This window comes from Callorhinus ursinus, unplaced genomic scaffold, assembly GCF_003265705.2.
Source record: "Callorhinus ursinus isolate GAN/ISIS: 27379988/994484 unplaced genomic scaffold, GSC_fseal_2.0 scaffold2, whole genome shotgun sequence".
NCBI classification, from domain to species: Eukaryota; Metazoa; Chordata; class Mammalia; order Carnivora; family Otariidae; genus Callorhinus; species Callorhinus ursinus.
The window spans coordinates 64647377-64670945 of record NW_027397064.1 but is presented as its reverse complement, the minus strand read 5'-3'; the positions used below and the strand labels follow the sequence as shown (position 1 = coordinate 64670945).

At 37.1% G+C, this 23569-nt stretch overlaps 1 protein-coding gene across 1 annotated transcript in view; it reads right to left on the bottom strand.

The window, feature by feature from the left end:
* Positions 1–23569, bottom strand: part of SLC38A11 (solute carrier family 38 member 11) — a 54144-nt gene that overhangs the window by 12372 nt on the left and 18203 nt on the right. Inside the window, exons 8-10 of the mRNA XM_025852386.2 lie at positions 6476–6546; positions 5243–5404; positions 1959–2071 (exon numbers count right to left, since the gene is read on the bottom strand). Coding sequence (XP_025708171.1) covers positions 1959–2071; positions 5243–5404; positions 6476–6546 — 346 coding nt within the window. The remainder of the gene's footprint in view (positions 1–1958; positions 2072–5242; positions 5405–6475; positions 6547–23569) is intronic.

Below are 23569 nucleotides of genomic sequence, written 5' to 3'. Positions count from 1 at the left end.
AGGCAACAGTGTGAAAGGAGCAAAAGAAGAAAGAAGAACAGGAAAGATACCTATGGAAGACAAGAAAGAGAATATCTGAATAGGGCTGACTCTGCAAGAGAGCCCTGAGACAAGAGTTGGAAATGGTAGAAGGTCAGATGCTGGGGGACCTTAATGAAGCCAACCCTCCAAGCTGTTCCTTGTCTAACATTCCTAGATAAGTAACATTCCTCACAGACTGGATACTGCCATAGCTCTACTAATAATTACTGGGAATATTAATAACTTTTACTTATTTATGGTTTACAATTAGTGATGTTTTTTAAATATTTAAAATTCATTCTTATAGAAGCCTCTAATACATGATTATAATAGTAGAAAATCACTGCGTGTGGCAGGCTACTGAGAGATATTCATTAGGGGTATGCACAGGCTTTTTGGCACCCTTTTATGTGGCTGGCTACTTTATCTATGAGTAGAAATGGCTTTGACTGTGTTTATGCTAACTGTGTGTGTGTGTGTGTGTGTGTGTGTGTGTAGAAAGGAGAGAAAAAGGAAGTGAATGAGTGAAGTATATTTGAGGTTCCTCTGCCTAGTATTTGCTATCATGGCAGAGACTCTTGAGTCAGTTCTATCTTCCTGTCATGGCAGCTAGAAAGGAAACAAGTTCCAAGAACTAAAGACATAAACTGTGCAGGTGGAGTGACTCAGATTGTCCACAAGCAGTTCACCAGAAGCCACATGAGAATGTAGCATCTGTTACCGCTGACCTACAGATCAGATTTGAACCCAAAGTACTGGGCAGAAGCTAAAATAAAACCAATCCCTGCATCTAACAAGAGCAAAAAATTTTTCAAGTTTCTTAGATTTGAAAAATCTTCATAAAGTAAATTTCAATCTACTTCTCCCTTATATTCAAGGTGGAGAACTAGTCTGTGAGTTACAGATTTGTAAGTGAGGACAAGTGCTAATTGTAAAGGATATACATAGTGCTGAACATTTCCTTATTCCATTTTCCTGAGCAGTTCCTTATCCCCCAGATCTGGCATAAGGTAAGCACTGGTCTTCCTCTAGAAGCCTGCTGATTAGTTAGTGTATTTAAAGCTCTGTAGGCGGTTCACTTCACACATTAGACCCATTCACATGGTGCACTGTGTAAACAGCCTCTAGGAATAGATCCTAAAACTAAGCCCTTTTCAGTGTGATTGCTCAAAGAACCACTGTGAAGCAGGATCATGTTTTTCTGCTGACTGGTACAGTGGATTTTTCGCTGACTGTATGAGGGATTCCCGACAAGCTATCCAGCTTTACAGAAAAAGAATGATTTCTTTTTCACTTAATCGTCCTTTGCAAATCCATACATATAGTACAAGTACATCACAAATACATATATATGTAATATACTATCTTTATTATTTTACATGGTTTAAAAATATATATTTGTATAAATATATAAATAAAATATATCTGTAAACTAGTGGTTTAAATTGAATTTTGGTTTTCCATAGATAATAAGACATTTTAGTTTTTTCAAAATAACAAAACTGATCAAAATCTGTTCAAAGTTGCCTTTAATACACATTGACTTATAAAGCATCTTAGCAAAAGAACGATTTTGTAAAACACGTTTTAAATCTTAGTACTTAATTTCTTTGTAAGAATGCTTTTAAGAAAAAACCACTTAGTTTGGCTCTATTAAAGGCTGGCATTCATTTTAGAATGCAGTTGTATAAATATTTATACTTATGCTAATATAAACTAAACCACCAAACATGATCTTCAAATCCAACTTTTGAAAAAGTAACTTGTAAACATTTGAATATAAATTTATCTTTAAACTGGTTGAAAAAGAGACTTATAAATTATATGACTTACCATGCACTTGTGAATTTACAGATTTAAATTATTTACAAATCTTCCTAAATTAAATGTAGTAGAGGGATCGACTAGGTAAAATGTTGGAAAGGAATTGTGCTTACCTCTCTAGTCACAAAACATTCAATTGGGTACGTTAAAATGACAGTGACTCCATAACAGAACCTTCCGAATGTTACCAAATCATCATTTCTGCAATAGTTTTCAAATAAGTCTCCTGGAGAATAATATAAAATAGATTTATTTCAACTGAATATTTGAGATAAATATCTAACAAATCAGATATTGGATATTTATTGTATAAGTAGAGCTCCATAAACTCCATTTAATTAATAGAATAGACTGCCAAGTCTAAATACAAGGTTTTTTGTTTTCAATAACTATATAATTATGACTGATATTAAAACTAGTACATTTTCCACTTGAAGATGAATTCATCAGTGACAGTTTTTCTCTTATTCTAATTGTTTGTTTTTAGTAGATTTGCCTTAAATTTGTATCAACTTCTGAAAAATACTTTCATCCATTGTCTTCTGACACCTGAACCAACTCCCTAAATTCTTGTGCACTAGCTTTATAAACTTGCTTCTGGTCTTTGTTTCTGGTAAATAAGTGACTTTGTTATTAAAAAAAAAAAGTCTTAAACAGATTTCCTTTTGAAATGTTATTCTTAGATCAAGGGCAATCCTGAAAGGAAGAGCAGACGAGTACATCTGGGGAGCTGAATTCCCTGTGTATCATGCTGTAGGGTTTAATCCCAGACTGAGGGCCACAGCAACTATTCACCTTTCATGGTATCTGATGAACCCGAGTGCAAGTACACTAATTCAAAACTGTGAAAATATGGTTATTTCTGGGGTAAAGCATTATATTTAATTAGTTCCAAACTAAACAATGGACCATGCACACCGTGAACCAATTCTTATTTAGAGACTACATTTTCTCAGACATCTATGAAGAAATAGAGGGATCTAATGAGGGCTCAGAAGTCATGTCAGTAAAAAGTTTCCCAATACTGAAACAAACAATATTTGTGCCTATTTATTTCCTTTTTTTTTTTTTTTAAAGATTTTATTTATTTATTTGATAGAGAAAGACACATTGAGAGAGGGAACACAAGCAGGGGGAGTGGGAGAGGGAGAAGCAGTCTTCCCCACTGAGCAGGGAGCCTGATGCACGGCTCAATCCCAGGACCCTGGGACCATGACCTGAGGCGAAGGCAGACGCCTAACAACTGAGCCACCCAGGTGCCCCAGGCCTATTTATTTCCTTAATATAACATGCTTACATTTTAAAATTTGGGTCACATTTTCCAGTTAGACTGAATAGAAAAATAAGATCAAAGTCACACACTACCACACTATTTAAAAAGAAAACAAAACTATACTTCTGTCCTTTTTTCTTTAATTAAAAAGCTAAATGACCCACCTCTGCCAAGACTTACTTTAATGACTCTTCTCCCCTCCTCCTATCAACTGGAACAAATGTACATTACCTCCTAGGGTCCCTTTTAGGCAGAAAGGGATTAAACCACAAGCAGTCGTGGCAAAGACCTGCTTCAAGTTTGACTGAAAATGTTCTACCACTCAGAAAAGAGGACAGAAGGTCCCTGTTCATTAACCTTCAGTAAAAAGTGACTGAGAATGTCAAGAACAACCTCGACTTCTTTACTGCCTCACAAGCTGAAATATATCTACTAAAAGGGAAAACAAAAGAAGCAAGCAGTTTGCACAGGAAAGACCAGATTTGCCTAAGATGAAATGGCCTGAAGAAACAATGTCAGCTTATTCCAGCTTGAGTCTATTTTCAGGAATTATAGCTAGGTTAAAGAAAAAAACAACAACAAAAAGCCCAAACCAAAACCAACCCGTCAGCTTTGTTATGTAAAGATTTAATTATATCTAAGCAATTACCACCGATAACAACACTAGGAAGGTGTGACTAAGAAAAAGGGTTTATGTCATACAGGGAAGGCATTTAAAAACCAAGGTTTTGTACAGACTGGAGCCTACAGGCCATTCACCTTGGCAAATGATGTAGCAACAGTGATACATGGCAATGTTTTGAGACAATTTTTATCAAGATTTTCACGGTCACTTCATTGCCGCACTCTAATGGCACATACATGGATTGTATTTTTGATGGCATTGGAATTATGTTAAACACTTTGTTTTGAAGCCGTTTTTACTTTTTTCTTTATTTCTTGAGAAATCTCTGCCTATAATCATAGTTACCTGTGACCTCTATTTGAAACAGTACACCCAAGAGTACCTAGTATCATCTGAAAACTAAGTGAAGAGGAGCTGGAGGATAAGAGACGCTTTTAATGGGTCGGCCTTGACCAAAGTGGGGTAGACAGCAAGAGAGAATGGAATGAAAATTGAACTGGAAGTCAGGAGACTTGTTTTCTACTTTGTCACCAGCCAGCTTGGGCAGGTTCCTTCACCTCTTTGTGTTTTAAGCAGGGGGTAAAACTAGTTATTCCACTTACCTTCATAGGGTTGTTTCAAGGTCAAATGAGATAATAGACCTGCAAAAGCTGTGACATGTTTGAATCACAGCATTTACCAGGGTATTAATACTACACAGAGGAGTGAGTGCACAGGTCAAAGGAAGAAGAGAGAACCACTCAGCTGTTGGGCCTGGGCGAACAGGGAAAAGAGAAATAAATTCAGTGTCAGGTGGTGAGGTGGAGGAGGAGGGGGGAAGAGGTGGGGCTGGTTCTGTGCAAAAGATGACGTTTTGTGTTTAAGGCAAGAAGGGATAACTAAGTAGGAATGTCCTGCAGGCCAGAGGCTGGAGATGAAAAGAAAGGTCTGGACTAGAGTTTATAAAACAATGACAATCTCCAGGGAATTTGTTGAGAGAAAAGAAGGCAACTTGCCTGGGCCAGTTAATGGAAGGTGGGAGTAGAAGGGGAGAGAAGGTAAGAGAAAGCAAAGAGCAATCACTCAGGGGGAAAGAGTGAATGATGATGTGGTAGTGCTCCTTCTCCTACGGGAGGAAAGACGGGATGTTCGGAACTGTTAAGTGATTCACAGAGGTGCACGAGAATCAGAACCACGATGATTCACTTTGAAGAGTGGGAGGATGCTGGTATTTCTGAAAGTGAAGCTGCAGCGGAGAGGGAAGCCAGATTTCAAGTGCTTTTAAGTGAAAGCATGGAAGAAGAGAGGAAAGGAACTACAGAAACAAGTTTAGCAGTTCAAAAGGGAGAAAATCAGGAAAACAGAAATGGCAGAGGTGGGAAGGGAGAGGAGAGAATGGACAGAAGAGATAGTGATACTCTGAAGTAGAATACTGGGTATAATTGTGCCTAAAATGAGGAGCGACAGAACCAGTCCATGTGAATAACAAAATATGATGAGAACCGAATCTCTCATTTTACCTTGGGTGAAGCCAGTAAAGGTCAAGTATCCACATGTAGCAAAGAGAGTACTGGTAAGTACAGAAGCCAAGGCAGACACATGGATGATGCGGGACCAGTTAGCTACTGTGGGGTCTTCCAAAGAACCATAAACTAAGAAGCAGTTATGGTGGCAAATAAATGCTGCAATACAAAAAAGAAAAAAAAAAAGAGCACCATTAAAGCAAATGTTACTGGATTTCCTTCTCCTTCGGTGCCCACAGTTCTTGGTCAGGTGGCTTTGAAGAACGAAGAGGTAGACCGGACAGAGTGGCAGGCAGTGAAGCAAGTTTACTGAGCGATAGCAAAGTGATAGTACAAAGCTCCCGAGGACGGAGGGGACCCGAGAGGGTTGCCATTGGAGTTTCTAAATCTATAGGGGTTTTTGTGGGCTTGTTGGAGGGCTGTTTTAATCGATTAACCCTCCCTGCACCTGTCATCCAATCAGATTTTTGTCATCCAGCACATGGGAAAGGGTGGAGGGCTCCTTCCAGGGCCGTGTAAAATCCTTTTAAGGGTGGTTTCCTCTTAGGGCAGGGGCCCCTTGTCCCTGCCTGCCTGCCTTCCAACTGTCCTTTATCACAAGCACTAAGGTTCTCTTTTTTCTTCTAAAAATTCAGAGATGTATGTGACTTTGGAATGCTACTGAAGTTCAAATACATTAATTCACTAGCTATGTCCAAAAATAACTTTTTTAACAACTGTAGGAATGAGAAATTTCACTCACGTTAGGCTTATGTGGTCTCTTCATGTCACTCTTGATATAAACCAGGCCTATTCAACTTTCTCTCCCATTTTCCATTTCCTAGTGGCCTTCCAATCTTAAGGGAAATCTAAACAACACTATGTTTTCAGTCCATGGCTTCCTTTCCAATCTGGTATATAACAGAGTAGCTTTAGACATCTGGCCAATTTGTAATACTTTGTGTGCAAGGTTTTGAATAAGCGCATAACACTTGCTAGATTTTCAAGTTAAAAAATAAGATGACTGTAATGAGTTTTCTGCATGAGAAAGAGACTTGTCCAAATTAAATCAAATTTTAGTGATGAGTGAGAAAAGTTTGAGCCTAATTTTATGTTGGCACAAACTAGACCATATGGTGCTAATAGGAAGCCTAAAACTTGGGACATTTGCTCTCCAGACACGAATAAGAAACTTTTTCATTATACCGAAGACTCCATATTGAGAAAGGGCCTGTGAAATCATATACTCACCAAACGACATCACACCAAGAGCCTGAATGGCATTAGGCTTTGCAAATACCCAAGCATCCTCTGTTTTTGGTCTAGAAGATAAATCAGGTAATTTAATGAATGATCAAACAAATGCGAACCTAAGCATGTCAGAGAACAAGAAATGGTGTCACAGTAAAAACTGAGTATCTTTAAGTCGGAAATTAATAAGGGGCCCCCATCAATCGTTCTTAATTGTAAATAATTTCCCAGGAACATGCATGTTATGTTTACCTCAGTCCTCTAAAATGCATGTCAAATATGTGGAAAGACTTTATTTTTATATATTTAAAATATCCACTGACTACTTAATTTTATGACATTTTTACTCACCAATTTAACAACAAACATTTGTTATGCACTGATCATTGAAGATACTGATTGAGGGAGATACAAAAATTAATAATGCAATGTTCCTCCTCAGCTAATCAATACTTCCTTCATTCCCCTTGAACTCATTTCCCAGGCTCATCCTACCCCAGGGAAATTCATAGTTGGCACTACAGTTGACGGAAGAAGGTGGACATGAACTAATAATAATTGAGGATGTACTTAACCGTATTCTGGGAATTATCCTCTGATATCTCAGTCTTCACAGCAACACTCACGTATTATTGTCACTATTTAATACATTAGGAAAGTTAAGCTCCGGGTGGTGATAAAACTTGTCAAGCTTCCACAGAAAATAAGTGAAGCTGAGATTTGCTGTTCATCCCAGTATCTCTTTTACACTGAACTGTCAAGTGACCTCAAATTCTCACCTGTGGAAATACTTCTCAAAGACGTTTTGGAAAGATATGAACTTTAAATTACCTGAGGCATCCTATTTCTTAGTGGAATTAAAATATTTGCCAGCCTGTCTATTGGCAGAGCTCGGTCTCCCTGGTTACCATATATCCCTGAGTAATGGTGAAGAGTCTAGGTTCTGAGATCAGACAGCCTGTGTTAGTCTTCTGGCCCCTTCCGCCTGTGTGATCGTAGGCAAGTGATGAACCTTTTTGTGCTTCAGTTTTTATATCTATAAAATGAGATTAATAAGAGTAGTACCTAATCCACTGAGTTATTGTGTGAATTAAATGAGATAAAATATGTAAGATTTCTGGAAGAGAGCCTTGCATATAGTCAAGTGTTCAATAACTGGTCACTCATATCATCAACTTATTAATATTATCCATTGTCATTTAATAAAAAGTAGGCAAAATGGCTCAAAGATGTCCAGCTTCCCTGAAAAGGAAAGGCTTGAGTGAAACCCAAAAGAATACATTAAGACCGAAGAGGGGAAAAGGGGAACGAGGGTTGTAGAAAACCATAAATGCAATCGGTGTAAATGCACCTATTTCATAAGCTTGTTATTCATTCTCCATGTAAAACACACACTCACACAAAAAGTCTCGTTTGCTCTGTCAAAGTTAGTGGGATTTATGCATTGTATCTTTTTTTTTCATTCCATATTTGAAATGAGCGGTTACAGGTCCTCGAGAATGAGCCAGCCTAAGAGGGAGGCCTCAGGCTGTTACAGGCTTGCGGTGACTCCCGTGTCTTGAGGCGGAGCTGCTTCCACCTCCTGCCTCCACTGTTCTCGCTGCTGTGAACGTTAACCGAGAAGAGCGTACCCGTCAAATGCCAAGGTTACCAGGGAAAAAGGCAGATTTTGCCCACGGTCTTTAAAAAATGATTCAGAAAAGCAGCACTAAAAATTACAGAAACTTGGAAGGTTGTAAGTTTTGTTTTGCTTTGTTTTGTTTTAAGGATTTTTATTTATTTATTTGACACAGAGAGATAGCGAGAGGGAACACAAGCAGGGGGAGTGGGAGAGGGAGAAGCAGGTTTCCCGCGGAGCAGGGAGCCCGATGCGGGGCTCGATGCGGGGCTCGATGCGGGGCTCGATGCGGGGCTTGATCCCTGGACCCTGGGATCATGACATGAGCCGAAGGCAGTCACCCAACGACTGAGCCACCCAGGCGCCCCATAATTTTGAATTTTTTGTGTTCACCTTAGTGATGCTGATTTTATGATTTATTTGTTTATTCATTTATTTATTTTAGTTTTTACAGGGAGCGAGCGAGCAAGAGATGTGAGGCCGGTGCGGGGGAACAGAGGAAAAGGGAGAGAAAGTCTTAAGCAGGTTTCAGGCTCAGTGCAGAGCTTGACTCGCGGCTTGATCTCACCACCCTGAGATCATGACCTGAGCTGTAATCAAGTCGGACTCTCAACCAACAGAGCCACCCGGGCACCGCAATGATGCTGATTTTGTAAGATAGAAAATAATAAAAAGAGATGTTGCAGATAGGAAAGCATGTGCATCCAAATCTAGGGAAAAGGACATTGAATATGGCTTTCCGATATTTTATAAAATAGCCTGAAATTAAAATTAGTTGCAGAATCAACCAGCTACACACACACACACACACACACACACACACACGAGAGAGAGAGAGAGAGAGAGAGAGAGAGATGGAGAGAGAGAGAGAAAGTTCCTTGGCATATTTAGAGATTTCTGGAAACTTGATACCCATAATGATTGAGAAAATGAAGTTATATACTGTTCTGATTTTAGACTATAGATGCTGAAATACAAAATGAAATATCAAATGCAACAAGCAATGTATAAGAAAAAATCATGACTAGGAAGAGTTTTTCAAACAAATGCAAGCGTTGTTCAATAATAGAAAAATCTATTAATGTAATTCATCTCATCAACAGATTAATGGAGACAAAAAGCTTATGCGCTCTCAAAATATGTAGAAGAGCCTACAATCCAATATTTACTTTGAAAAACATGCTAAGCAAGCTATTAATAAAATAGAACTTCCTTAATCTGACAGGAAAATCTACCAAAATCTCTAGCAAATGACACATTTAAAAGTGAAAATTTAGAAATATTACAATTAAAGGTGGAAACCAGATAAGGATGTTTACTATCACTGCTTCCAGACTATATCACAGGAATTCCTAGCTAATGCAATAAAATAAGAAGTGATAAGATACTTAATCATTGGAAATGGATAAATTATTTGAACACAACAGAATTGTGTCCACAGAAAATTCAGGGGGAATTTGCTGACAAGCTATTGGAATTAATAAGAGCATTTAGCAAGGTTACTGGATATATGAAATATATACTTGATATATGAAAATCATTACGGTTGAGGTACACAAATAATAACCAAATAAAATGGTTTTTAAATGGCAGTGGCAATAAAAACACTACATATTTTTAAAGATATGCATAATCGTAATGGCATGATATAATTGTATGGAAAGACACATACAAATGGAGAGATATACCATATCCAATATATGAATAGGAGGACTCAGTATCATGTAGATGTCAGTTCTCCCCCAAATTAATATTTAAATTCAAAGAATAAAATATGATATTCAAGGAGAAAATATTTTTTTAAAAAACCCATAAAAGCAACATAATAATAAGGATTGATAAACCTGATAATGTTTGTATAATAAAATAATCCATATACAAAGTTAAAATATAAAGATAAGCTAAAAACTTGTAAATGAGATCTGTCATACCTAGGAGATATTCCAATAAGCAATGAACAATAGTCAATTGACAGAAAAGGAAATGAGAATGGTCAATATTTATGCTATCAGTTGCTCACTTTCCTTTATAATCAGAGAAACTCAAATGAAATCCATACAAAAAGACATTTCACACTTAATTCAACAATAGCAAAGTTGATAAATCGCTGGGAAAAGAGAACTTGAAATTATTACAGAGGGAACTGTAAATTGTAAAGCACTTAGGAGAAGAGTTTGATAGTATCTAGTAAAGTTGAAGGTACTCAAAACTTGTAAGCAAACAATTACATTTCTACATATATATCCTAGGCTAGGAAAGTACATATGTGCACACAAAGATATGGATAAGGATGTTCACTAGTGCATTGTTCATATTAGCCAAACTTTGGAAACTACCTCAATTTCAAGCAATAGAATTGATAAATCCATAAGTAAAACATGACATAAACATAAAATTGTGTGCCATAAGAGCAATTAAAAAGAGTCACTCAGGGCTAACTGTATCAAAATGGAAATATACAGCACACAAAGCTAAAGGAAAAATCATGAGTTATAGAAGAGAATGTACAGGGGCGCCTGGGTGGCTCAGTCGGTTAAGCGGCTGCCTTCGGCTCAGGTCATGATCCCAGGGTCCTGGGATCGAGCCCCATGTCCGGCTCCCTGCTCAGCAGAGAGCCTGCTTCTCCCTCTCCCTCTGCCTGCCACTCTGCCTACTTGTGCTCTCTATCTCTCTGTCAAATAAATAAATAAAATCTTAAAAAAAAAAAAAGAAGAGAATGTACATTTTTTTACCATAATGGTTATTTATGTATATTTTACAAACATACTAATCAATACTAGATATTGTTGTCAATACATAAATGCATAGTGCAAGTATAAAAGCATTAAATAGGAATGATTTAAGCCAATTTAAGAATAATAATTACCTCTAGGGAAAGAGAAATGAATTGACTTTTAAATATGATAGTCTATTGCTGATAAATATTGAAGTAAATATAGAAAATTATTTCAAAAAGGTCTAGCCTAATTTCCTGCTTCCTGAACTTTATATGATTATATAATATTTTCTACATAAAACCTTTCTGGATCTGAACCTAATTTTTAGCCTTAAATTTCCATATATACTCTACAACTGAAACTACATTCTTCCTGCTTTCCAATCCCTTGTTCAATTCATTCAATTTTCAACAAATATTTGTTGACCACTACCAGTGTAGCAATCACTGTTATAAATCTCTGAGGATACTGCAGAAAAAAAGACAAAAGAAACAAATCAACTATCTTGGACTATCTTGGTGTATATTCTATATCATAATTTAGAACAGCACTGTATTATAGTGTTTTGTTTTTTTTTTAAGATTTTATTTATTTATTTGACAGAGAGAGACAAAGCAAGAGAAAGAACACAAGCAAGGAGAGTGGGAGAGGGAGAAGCAGGCTTTCTCCTGAGCAGGGAGCTGGATGTGGGGCTTGATCCCAGAACCCTGGGATCATGACCTGAGCCGAAGGCAGATGTTTAAGGACTTTAAGGACTTAGTTAAAAACTAAGAGTTTTTAACTAAGAGTTAAAGAAATTACCTAAAGAGGTTTAATTTTTTCCTACAGTGTAAAGGTGCCTGGGTGGCTCAGTCGGTTAAGTGTCTGCCTTTGGCTCAGGTCATGATCCTGGGGTCCTGGGATCAAGCCCCATTTGTTGGGCTCCCTGCTCAGTGGGGGGCCTATTTCTCCCTCTCTCTCTCTGCCCCTGCCCCCTGCTTGTGTTCTCTCACTCTCTCTGTCAAATAAATAAATAAAATCTTTAAAAAAATTTTTTTCCTATAGTGTAGCCTATGCTATATATTTCAGTATTTTTTACCACTTGAGTTTTCTGAAGGGCAAGTAGAAGAATGGAGGAGTTGAGTATAACAATAAACAGAAAAATACTTTGTTAACTTATAAAGAACCATGGATATCAGAGGGTCTTCAAAATAAAAAAAAAAGCAAAGAAAAAAAAGCCAACAAACCCCAACAAATTGGGAGAAACAAACTGAAATTATTATTATGATAGGCACCTGGCAGAAAAGTCATAATAGTCATAATTGAAGTACTATAAAATATGAATCAAATAATGAAATTTAATTTGTACTAAATAATTAAATTATAGGATGAGTGCTTTTTTTAATTTTAAAGTGTAATTCACATTAAATTACCTATAAACAGGGAATAGTTTTCAAATGATCACTCAAATTCAGACATATTAACTAACACACAACTCTTCTAGAGTATTTATTTTGTACAAAGTGAGGCAAGTTTTCTTCTGAAGAAATCCCTGAATAAGAACTACTCTCCAATTCCTCTTTGTTTTAGATTCTTCGATTGCTACTGTGGAAGTTTATTTCCCTGAGGAACTGAAGCCAACTGCATTCACTGGTGTGTGTCTAGAGTTTGCAATGGAAGCCAATAGTTCTGAAATTAGTCCACTGAGGTCAATAGAGTCTCTTCAGCAAGTGTTAATGTTACCTGCTGATGAATGGACTAGCTTTTTACCTCTATGTGGTTCCTACCTGCTTCTTTTATTTACTGTGATTATTTGCTGACTACAGACCAAACTGTGGTTAATATGAATAAAGGACAATGAAAACAATAATGAACTTAATTTCCTCTGTGAAGGACAACATTTCTCATGACTAAGAAAAACCATATGGGATAGAGAAAGCTGTAATAGTAAAAAAAGAAAAAAAAAACAGGTTTTGAGGTCAGGCAGACTTGGATTTAAATCTTGGTGTTATGATATAATAGCAGAGTGCTTTGGGGCAGATTACTTAATGACTCTGGTCTCAGTTTTCTCTGTTAAACAGAGACAATATTAATAATTCTATCTACATATCTGACATAGGGTAAATGAGAAAATGAATGAAAGAGTGTATTATATAGTGGACAATAAAAGTTGGATGAGACCTCCTTCCACTCTCTCTCCCTTTCCTTATGTTATCATTAAAGTTACAAAACATGTCTTAGTCCAGCTATAAGGACCTTGCAAATACACAAAATGCAGTCTTCATCATGGTATTCATATTCTTTTAGAGAATGAAGGGACCTTGAGGAAGATGAGCTATTTTACTTAAAATAAATGAATGATTAATCTTGAGAATAGACATACATGCTACCAAATGGGCAGTCCTTTGGTTGATAATGATGAAAAAGATGAAATGATTCATTTATCCTTTGGATATTCACAGTAAATATTTAGTATTCTATTCCATAGACCAATTTTCTGCACCATTGGGTCTGTCAAATTGGTGCAACCTCCAGCCGCATAAGGCTATTTTTGACAATCTCAGGGTACATGGAGCTGCTCATCTCACTCCAAGGTTTATACCTTAGCCCAGCCATCAGTCTCCTTGGATGAGCTGTAGCTCTGTGTTAATATGATAAATTTTGCTACAGTGGTGTGGAGACTACCATCAAGGGAAGATAATTAAATGTTTCAATAAAAGAGGGCACTCATTAAACCTGAAGATATTTGACATCTAAAATGAATAGAGAGGCAAGCTGCCTGATTATTTAATCACCAGATAATATCTTAGACTAATCACTTAAAAGAAAAAAAAGTTTAAAATTACCCTTTTACATTTTAAAGCTTCTATCTATACATACACACAAGCATGCACACATACACAAATTAAGGGTTTTTCTTATTATTTTTTGTTATGTCAATTTCAAATTATAGAAAGGGTCTTATTCTGTTAGTAGTGCTAAAATAAAAGTTCTTCCTTTTGTATTTTACCACAGAGAAAGATTATGAAAGAATGTATTTATATTTTATCATTGGCATTGATAAAATATAAGTACAGCGACATTTTAAGTTCATTTCTTGAACACTTAGCACTGCCTTCTTAGAGACAGCCAGAAGCTACCTACCTGATCAGGAAACTCAAGAGTTTCACTTTCATGAATTACTTGGAAGTTCTGCATTTTTGTTTTAATAAGGTGAAATGGCCTTACACATATAAAATCTTGAGGCATGTGTATGTGTGTGCGTGTGTGTTTAATAGATTTTGGAAGCAATAGGAAATATTCTCTCATGATTTTTTCCATATAGAAGATACAGTGACTTTTGCTGAATGCATAAAGGACAGGCAGAAATAATCAATTCCCAATTTTGGGTGCTAAAGAAATACCCAGTGAAACAAGATAAAATCTTAGTTTAGTCACTGTTTTTCATAGCTATCTCCTCCCAAAGCTTTAAATTAAGTGCCAATACAGATGGTAGTTGTTTTTTCTTTTCTTTCCTAATCTCTCAATCCAGTAATCAACCCATAATAGCAGCTGTAAACTAAGAGTTAGAGAAGGGGATTAAATAATCCAGTAATTGGATAAATTTTGAGACAGAATTTTCTAAACATCCTCCACCTGTACAAATGTATAGTAGGTCTACTCCCTTCATGTCACAGTTGCAAGCCCCACAAAAAAACAAAACAAAACAAAACAAAAACTTCTCTAAGGAGACAAATGTATTTTCAAAAAAAATGTTTGAATTTGTACTTAAATCCTCAGGCAAATTAATCCGTCAAAAGTTAAACTTGGACAACCAATGAAACATAGTGGATGGGCCACATACATTTACTATCTTTCCCTCCTCACACCTTACTAAAATAATATTAAAGGAATTTAAAATGGGGATAAATCCATGGGGGAGGGGATAATGGAAAAGAGACATCAGTGGAAAAGACATTTTGGGAACAGGAAAGTAGATGCTTACATGGTAACTGCAGAGAATGGAGGAAGTAACAAGCACATAGAAGGATCTAATGATGAAAAAGAGCTGAAACTCCCGTGTGTGCAAGACTCACAGACAACAGAAAGCTATGTCAGATGCCAGGGAAAACATAAAGAAAAATTAAAGACATGAGATCCTGGCTATAAGGCATCTAACACAAAAAAAGAGGTAAAAAGAAGCCTAGGATGACAGTGGGGCAGCAAACGGAAATCAATCCATTCAGAAAGGAGCAAGGGGGTGGAAGGCTCTGGGAGGAAGGTCTCCAAGAAAAATAATAAAATCTGTAGATTACAGGTTTGAGCATTTGGGGAAGGAGTAATAAAAATGATCAAAATCAAAAGCTAAACTAGGAGAAAATATTTGCAAAAGACACATCTCGTGAAATACTGTTATCTAAAAAGTACAAGGAACACTTAAAACTCAACAATAAGAATACAAACAATCCACATAAAAATGGGCCACAGACCTTAACAGACACCTCACCAAAGAATATATACAGATGGTAAATAAGCATATGAAAAGATGCACCATATCATATGTCATCAAGGAAATGCAAATTAAAACAATAATAAGATACCACTACACACTTATCAGAATGGCCAAACTCCAGAACACTAACAACACCAAATGCTGATGAGGATGGGGAGTAAAAGGGACTCATTCTTTACTGAAGGGAATGCAAAATCACACAGCTTACTTTGGAAGACAGTTTGGTAGCTTCTTACAAAACTAACGTACTCGAACCATACAGTCCAGCACTTGCATTTCTTGTTATTTACCAAAGGATTTGAAATCTTCTGTTCATGCAAAAACCTGAATACGATGTTTATAGCAGCTTTATTCATAGTGGCCACATCTTGGAAGCAACCAAGATGTCCTTCAGTAGGTGAGTAGATAGACTGTGATATATTCAATCAATGGAATATTATTCCATGCTAAAAAGAAATGAACTGTTAAGCCATGAAAAGACGTGGAGGAATCTTAAGTGCATATTGCTAAGTAAAAGAAGCCACTTTGAAAAGGCTACATGCACACTGTATGATTCCAACGATATTTCATTCTGGAAAAGGCGAAACTATGGAGACAGAAAACAGATCAGTGGTTGCTTAGGGTTGGAGGTTGGGGTAAGGGTGTGAACAGATGGAGCACAGAGGATTTTTAGGGCAGCAAAAATACTCTGCATGATAATATAATGATGGATACATGACATTATACATTAGTACAAACCCACAGAATGTACAACACAAAAGTGAATTCTATATAATGATGGATACATGACATTATACATTAGTACAAACCCACAGGATGTACAACACAAAAGTGAACTCTGTTATAAACTATAGACTTTGATGATTATAATGTACTAATCTGGGTCCATCAGTTGCAACCAATGTACCACTCTGGTGGGGGATATTGATAAGGGGGAGGCTACGCATGTGTGTGGGTAGTGAGTATATAGAAAATCTCCGTGGCTTCCTCTTAAATTTGCTCTGAACCTAAAACTCCTTCCAAAAACTCAAAGTCTTAAAAAAAAAAAAAAAGCTAAACTGGACATCCAGCTAAACATGGTTAAAAACACAATCAAAGGGGCACCAGGGTGGCTCAGTTGGTTAAGTGTCTGCCTTCGGCTCAGGTCATGATCCCAGGGTCCTGGGATCGAGCCCCACATCTGGCTCCCTGCTCAGTGGGGAGCCTGCTTCTCCTTCTCCCTCTGCCACTCCCCCTGCTTGTGCTCTCTCCTCTCTCTCTTTCTTCAAATAAATAAATACAATCTTAAAAAAAAAACACAATCAAAAACAAGTATTCATTCTAGGAAACAAAGTGTACCAAAAGAGAACTACAACAAATTTTGAAGATGGTGTTATATCTCCACATATTAGGGTATGGTCAAAAAGGAAAGATAAGAGGCGCCTGGGTAGCTCAGTCATTAAGGGTCTGCCTTCAGCTCAGGTCGTGATCCCAGGGTCCCGGGATCGAGCCCCGCATCGGGCTCCCTGCTCAGCGGGAAGCCTGCTTCTCCCTCTCCCACTCCCCCTGCTTGTGTTCCCTCTCGCTGTGTCTCTCTCTGTCAAATAAATAAATAAATAAATAAATAAATAAAGATACTTTTTTTATTCTTTTTTTTTCTTTTTGTACATGATTAGTTGGCCATGGTTGTGGACATCCTGTACTCATCTTTTCTTTGGATATATTTCTTTCTTTCTTTCTTTTTAAGTGCTCTATATTTTATTTATTTATTTTAGTATTTTTAATTTAAATTCAATTAATTAACATATAATGTATTTTTTGTTTCAGGTCTGTGATTCATCAGTCTTATATAATACCCAGTGCTCATCACAATACATACCCTCCCCAAAGTTCATCACCCAGTTACCCCATCTCCCCATTCCCCTCCCCTCCAGCAGCCCTCAGTTTGTTTCCTAAGATTAAGATTATGGTTTGTCTCCTTCTCTGGTTTCATCTTGCTTCATTTTTAAAAGGGAAGATAATTTGAGAGAGAGAAATCTTCATCTACTATATAAGAAAAGAGTGAGAATCCGGAAGTAACAGTTACAAGCATATTATGCAGAAGATGTAAATGTCAAAAGACACAGCTGAAATAGAAAAGGATTTGGTATGAGGAGTCTCTATTTCATTAAAAGCCGTTTGTAATATTTGAGTTTATAAAAAAATGCAAATGTGTTCTTTTGGGAAAAAAATAAATCTAGATAAAGCAATCCCAGGAAGAAGCAGGATCCTATAAAATGTCTTACAAAATTTCAAATAGATCACAGCAACATAACGAAGGTTTACTATAAGGTTTAAATCATTTAAGGCAAAATGCTTCAAGTGTTTTAATGTATTTTACTCTTAACAAAAATAGAGACTGGCTTATAGAGCTTTGCAGCCTTGTACGGTAAATTACTTTCAAAAGAATGACTGCTTCCCTTACTCTAAAAAATCCAGTCAGATGCTTAGTTATATTCTTTTCAGAAACCTTTTGTGGGTGTGGAGGTGGATGGGAGTGGGGAGGTTTAGGGGAGATAAATTCACTTTGCAAAATTATTTCAGTTTGGATTCAGACATTTCATCCTATTTTGAAAGGCAAACTCCACCTTATCTCCACAACAGCTGAGTAGTAATAAGGCAAAGCAGCAGAAAGCAGGTCCTATCAAACAGATCTCCAGTCTTCACACACTTATGAAAACAAGCTTCAAGGGGCTTCCTTCTGATCCCCAGAACATCAGACCTCTGATCAGGAGGATCAAACACCCACCTCTCTGTGGTACCTGCCCAAACTCTTTTGGGTTACACATAGGCACCTCCTGGATCATATAATCTCAGCAGAGCCTGAGTCTTTGCTAAGAGAGACTTACATATTAACCTCTTCAACCAGACACATTTGAGAGTTAAGTGGTCTGGCTGGCACACAAAAGCTCCCCATTTCCTGTCACACCACAAGCTATTAATGACATCGGTAGGTCTGCCCATTTCCCCAGCTTGGGCATCAGCTGACCGCTCTCTGCCACCTCTTTGCTCCCAGCTCGCCTTTCTTCTGATTCACTTCTATAAACAATTGTGGTTTATGTGAACATAGAAAGCTGTTCGGGAAAGTTCTTGGGAATCACTCGAAATGTCAAAGCCGATTCTTTTTTTAAAAACAAATTTTACATAAAGCTAATCTGGAATTAAAATTTACATAAAACATTATGCTGATTTTTTTTTGCCAAAATACAGTTTTTTTTATATGAATCATATAAAAAGTTTGCACAACTTGGCACTATAAACATGGCAAATACTTCCTGTTTTCCTTTTGGGACACCAACAACTTTTGATTCTTATAGTTATCTACTTTTTCCTTTTTTCCCACTATTGTCTCCAATTCCTCTGTGAACTCTTTAAAAGTTGGTATTCACTGTTTCTGTGAGTTGGGATCGAAAGGGCAGAGAATGGGTGAGGGGGCACACTTCACTTTTTAATGGAATGAAAACTTGTTAGAATTATGAGTGTTGTTTTTGTTCTCTACTATGTTTATCACAAAATGTTATTAAATTAAAACACAATATGGGGCGCCTGGGTGGCTCAGTCGGTTGGACGTCTGCCTTCGGCTCAGGTCATGATCCCAGGGTCCTGGGATCGAGCCCCGCATCGGGCTCCCTGCTCAGCGGGGAGCCTGCTTCTCCCTCTCTCTCTGCCTGCCGCTCTGCCTACTTATGTTCTCTCTCTCTGTCAAATAAATAAATAAAATCTTAAAAAAAATTAAAATACAATGTGAATTTCATATATGAGTTCCAGATCATTATTTTTCAGTGGGTTCTCCTTGCGTTACACCATTCTTCTCCTTACGCATTGTTCCTATACAATCTTCCAGACTCTTCTTAAACTTGACTCGCATTTCCAAAACACTGAATGACTTCTTTGTTTTCTTCCCCATTCCAAGAGTTACTCAAAATCAAGATATTAAAATATTAAACATTTACCATGATTTTCCCAGACCTGCTTCCTCTCCTAGTTAACAACTTAAAAGAAGCTAGGGTCCTTCTATGTTTCTATAGCACCATGCTCATAATTCTATTAAACAGTTTACTGAGGTTATCTTCTATGTGTTTATCCACCTTACCTCACCTACAATGAGTTATAAGAGACCCGCAGAAAGGGACTGTGCTATATTGGTCTTCACAGCCCCAGATCCTAAAAAAGGTGACTGACCCAGTAAGCAAATGCTAATTGACCGAACAGACTCTCCCATTTTCTCCTTTTGATGGTGAGTTCTGAACCATCTAACAGTCTGGTTGTCCAAGCTGGACACCTTGGCATCACCTTCCTCTTCTTCGCCTTCTTCATTTCTACCAGCCTTGTGCTTATACTGTTCAGTTGTCTTTTGCCTGGATGCTTGCTATAGATAGTTTCCTTTCAAGTCTTTGCACTTCCAATCTATCCTCACCTCTGCTGTAGGATGAGTCCATTGATATGGAGACTTGCTCCAGTTGCTCTCCTGCGGCAAAACCAATGCACCATGGGCTAAAGAACAAATTCAAAGTCTTTAGTGCTACACATAAAGCTTTCCTTCCTGTTGGTCTCTGCCAACCTGTTTATGATCATTTCTTTGTCTTGCCAAACCTTCAGCTCAGAATCAACAAAGTCTAGTTACTTCTTAAACACAGAAGCTACAGAGGTGGTGGTGACGGGAGAATGGGGGTCAGTGGATTAGGAAATTACCATCCCCATTAGTTTTTCAAATGAGGTAACATGGAGACATGACTGTCGTTAAAACTGTAATAAAATATATATTTGAGGAGTAATATAAGCAAAATAGAGTTTTTGAGAAAATTCTGAAGGGCAGCACTTTATTTTCATTTGATAGTTCCTGAACCAATGGCAGTATCCCTCCTCTCTAGGTCCCTCCCAGTGTTAGAACCTTGAACTGCTTCTGCTATTATACACATCACATGTCCGGGCCTCACACACTTCTGCCAACAATAGCTTCCAACCTCTCTCCACTTTCCTTTTTGATCCAACTAACACTAGTACATTTTTTCAAGCAGCAGATCACATATTCTCTTATCTTAAAATATTATTACCTGACTGCCCAGGTTGTGCTAAGGGCCCTTTCTCTGTTTCCAAGGCACTTTCCCATAATTCTATGAATTATTATATTAAAATTATCTTTCAAATGTCTATTCTTCCCATCCATAAACTATAGATATCGAAGGTCAGGGACTGTGCTTTCTTCATCTTCATAGCCCGAATACCTAGAGAAGTGACTGGCATCAGCTGGATATTGCATAAATGCTTGTTGACTACTTTTGCTCTTTGATTGTGAATCTATACCACAGACCAGTCTGGCTTCTCGCTGGAAATAACAGACAGGTGGCAAACCTCACTATGGCAGCCATTTATAAAAATAATTGATGATGAATGGAATAGGTTCTTAACACGGAGTAGCCTAGACTCTTCCTCCAGCTCCACTAGCATAGTGACTGGACTAATCTTCTCTGAGAATATATTGTCTTGCAGCTGTTTTTTCCTGTTTGCATGTAGACTTAAGTCAAACTATGATTCTATTTGTTGCTTCATGTAGGCAATCTGTCTAGTTAAATGTACCACTAATTCTAACAGTGTTGCAGAACTTGGAGTCAAATGGTATTTTAGCAAATGAGTTAGCTAATTTTGCTAGCATGGAAGTAGGTTTAGGAAAATTTTCTTTGACAGGGAATGCTTTTGAAATTTTTATCATCCCAGGATAATTTTTATTGTTTCATTACTTCAAAATTATGGTTAGTTAATTTCTAAGTTGAATCAACCAAAAGCAGAAGGCCCAAGGGACCACTGGTTTATTCAAGTGATCATATGACAATTTTTTGCTGCAATTCTAATTCTGTGTTAGGCACTGTGCTGAATAATGGGTATAAGATGCAGAAAAAGCAAATGTGATCCTTGTTCTCATGGAGCTTACAATTGTCTGAAAGGCCTAAAATACACAAGAAAACACATAAAATACAAATAAAGATAATTTAACATATAGTGTGATTATTTTATTCCTTTGCGTAGATCCCTTCTCACTTCCTATGGTGAAACTTGCAAATATAACCAACTAAAATATTCAGCTTCTGAACATACCTTTGTCTACCACACTCTCAAATAAAAATCTCATCTCTGAAAAAACAGAGCCTACTGGGCATGAACATTCAAATGCCCTTCACTGGTCTTCAGAATGTAATCATATTTTACTCTCTATATTTGATCTTATTGTGCCAAGAGGAAGAAGAAGCATCCCAGTTCCTCTTTAAGGATTGCTCTATATTATAAATTCCAACTTTTCAAGATCTCCTGGGGGACTTGGGTTCCATCTTTTGGCTTGACCTATAACATGCTCAATATCTCCCATGGTAAAAAAAAAAAAAAAAAAAAAAAGTATTTATTGGAGATCTTACTGTCTCAAGCCACTATTTTGTCATGTTATTTTCATTCCTTGATGCTCTTAAAAAACAAAAGGAGGTAGTTATTTGCCAAATTCACTTCCCTATCATTCAGTTGCATCTTAATTCTCTCTAACCTGGTGTCCATCCATATCATTTGATTGATACTCCTAAAGGTTACCAGTAACCTCCTGTCAGCTGAAGTGGACATCTATAGCTTGTACTATGCAGGTGGCTACTCCCTCTTCTGGCATCATTGCCTTGACTTTGTTTGGGATCGCCTTTTCCTCTACTCTCTGTCCATGCGATTTAGTGAGTGGGGCTGACCATATCCTTAGCATCAAGAGTAGGCGTGTAACATAAACACACGCAAGTCAACAGAGGCCATGATGTTAGGGTTTGGGATCATAATGGGTCCTCATTGGAGCTAATCAGTCCAAGTAAGGTTGGAGGTAATCTAAAAGAGAAAGCTCATTCTCTTTTTATAGATTTGGACCTGAATGGATGGATGTAGGCTGGTTCTGCTACTGTCATCTCCTCACAACGAGGGGAGAGCCTTTCAGAAACTAGAGCCAAAACAGGAAGCAAAGCCAAGAAGTGAAAAAAGAGAAACCATGTCTGATTTCATTGATTAAACTCCTAAACCCAACCAAATCTAATGACAGGAATGCCCATGAACTTTAAAGTTATGTGAGATAATAAATTTTCTTTTGCTTTAAGCAGTTAGGGTTCTATGGTTGCTGTGTTTTGTAACAAAAAAGGCAATAATTTAATCATTAAAAAGTCAATGGCTAGTGTTTGACAGAACTAATCAGTCCCTTTTTCAAATATGCACTATTCCTCTGTCTTTACCTGTTTTTTCCTGAGCCTTTCTTTAATCCCCTCTAGATCCTCTTTATGTATAGCATCAAACTATAGAATTTCAGGGCTAGAATAGATAAGAGGTAAAGAAACTAATATGTCTTGAGATCCTTGGAGATGGCACATTTTCTGTTCATAAATGCCTGCTGAAACTATGGACACACTTTTTGGAATTATGTTTGGAATACCGCATTAAGGATTAAAATGCTGTAAGAGAGATGTTAGAAGAAGAGAAAATAACTGTAAATTTGGATTGCATGCTATCATTTCCATTCTGAATGTAAAGAATGGAATATTAATGAGGCACAGAATGAAGGTTTTCACAGTGATAATGCCCCTAATTGTAGTTTGAAAAAAAAGGAAGAACTGTCATTGCATTTTGATACTAGCACACTTTTTAGAAAGCAATTAAATTGCCTTGCCACCTCAGTTTTTAAGAAAGCAAAAGGTTAGAAAATACAATAAAAATGAACATTATTTCCAAAGAGAACGGAAAGTCTTTGGACTATAAGATATTTGAAATCATATCAAAAAAGCAGAATTTACAGCCTTATGAGTTATGAGAAAAGGAAATTGAATTGTGTGTTTTATTTTTAAAACACAACTACTAAAAAGATGTTTCCATAGTAACAAGGTCAACACCAGTAGCCATTACAGACCTTCCTCTTTTCTGAGAGCAGGTTTAAAGATCTTTTCCAAATACCATTTTAAAAGCCCTTTGAAAAAGTACAGCTTTTCTGATTATTCCTCTGAACCAAAAATGAGGAAAAACACACATGGAGTATTGAATTTCTCATGTTTTATGGATTATAAGCATTCGTGGCTGTCATATTTCAGAAAGAAGCCTGCCTGACTAGCTATTATGCCAAGCCTTGAACATGGGCTTTGATTAGCCTGATTGTAAATCTGGACAAACAGAAGTTGTTTGCCATAGTATTCAAACAGAAATAAAAGGCAGCCCAGCATTAAAAAAAAAAAAAAACCCCAAAAACCACCCCCCAAAAAAACCACACTTCT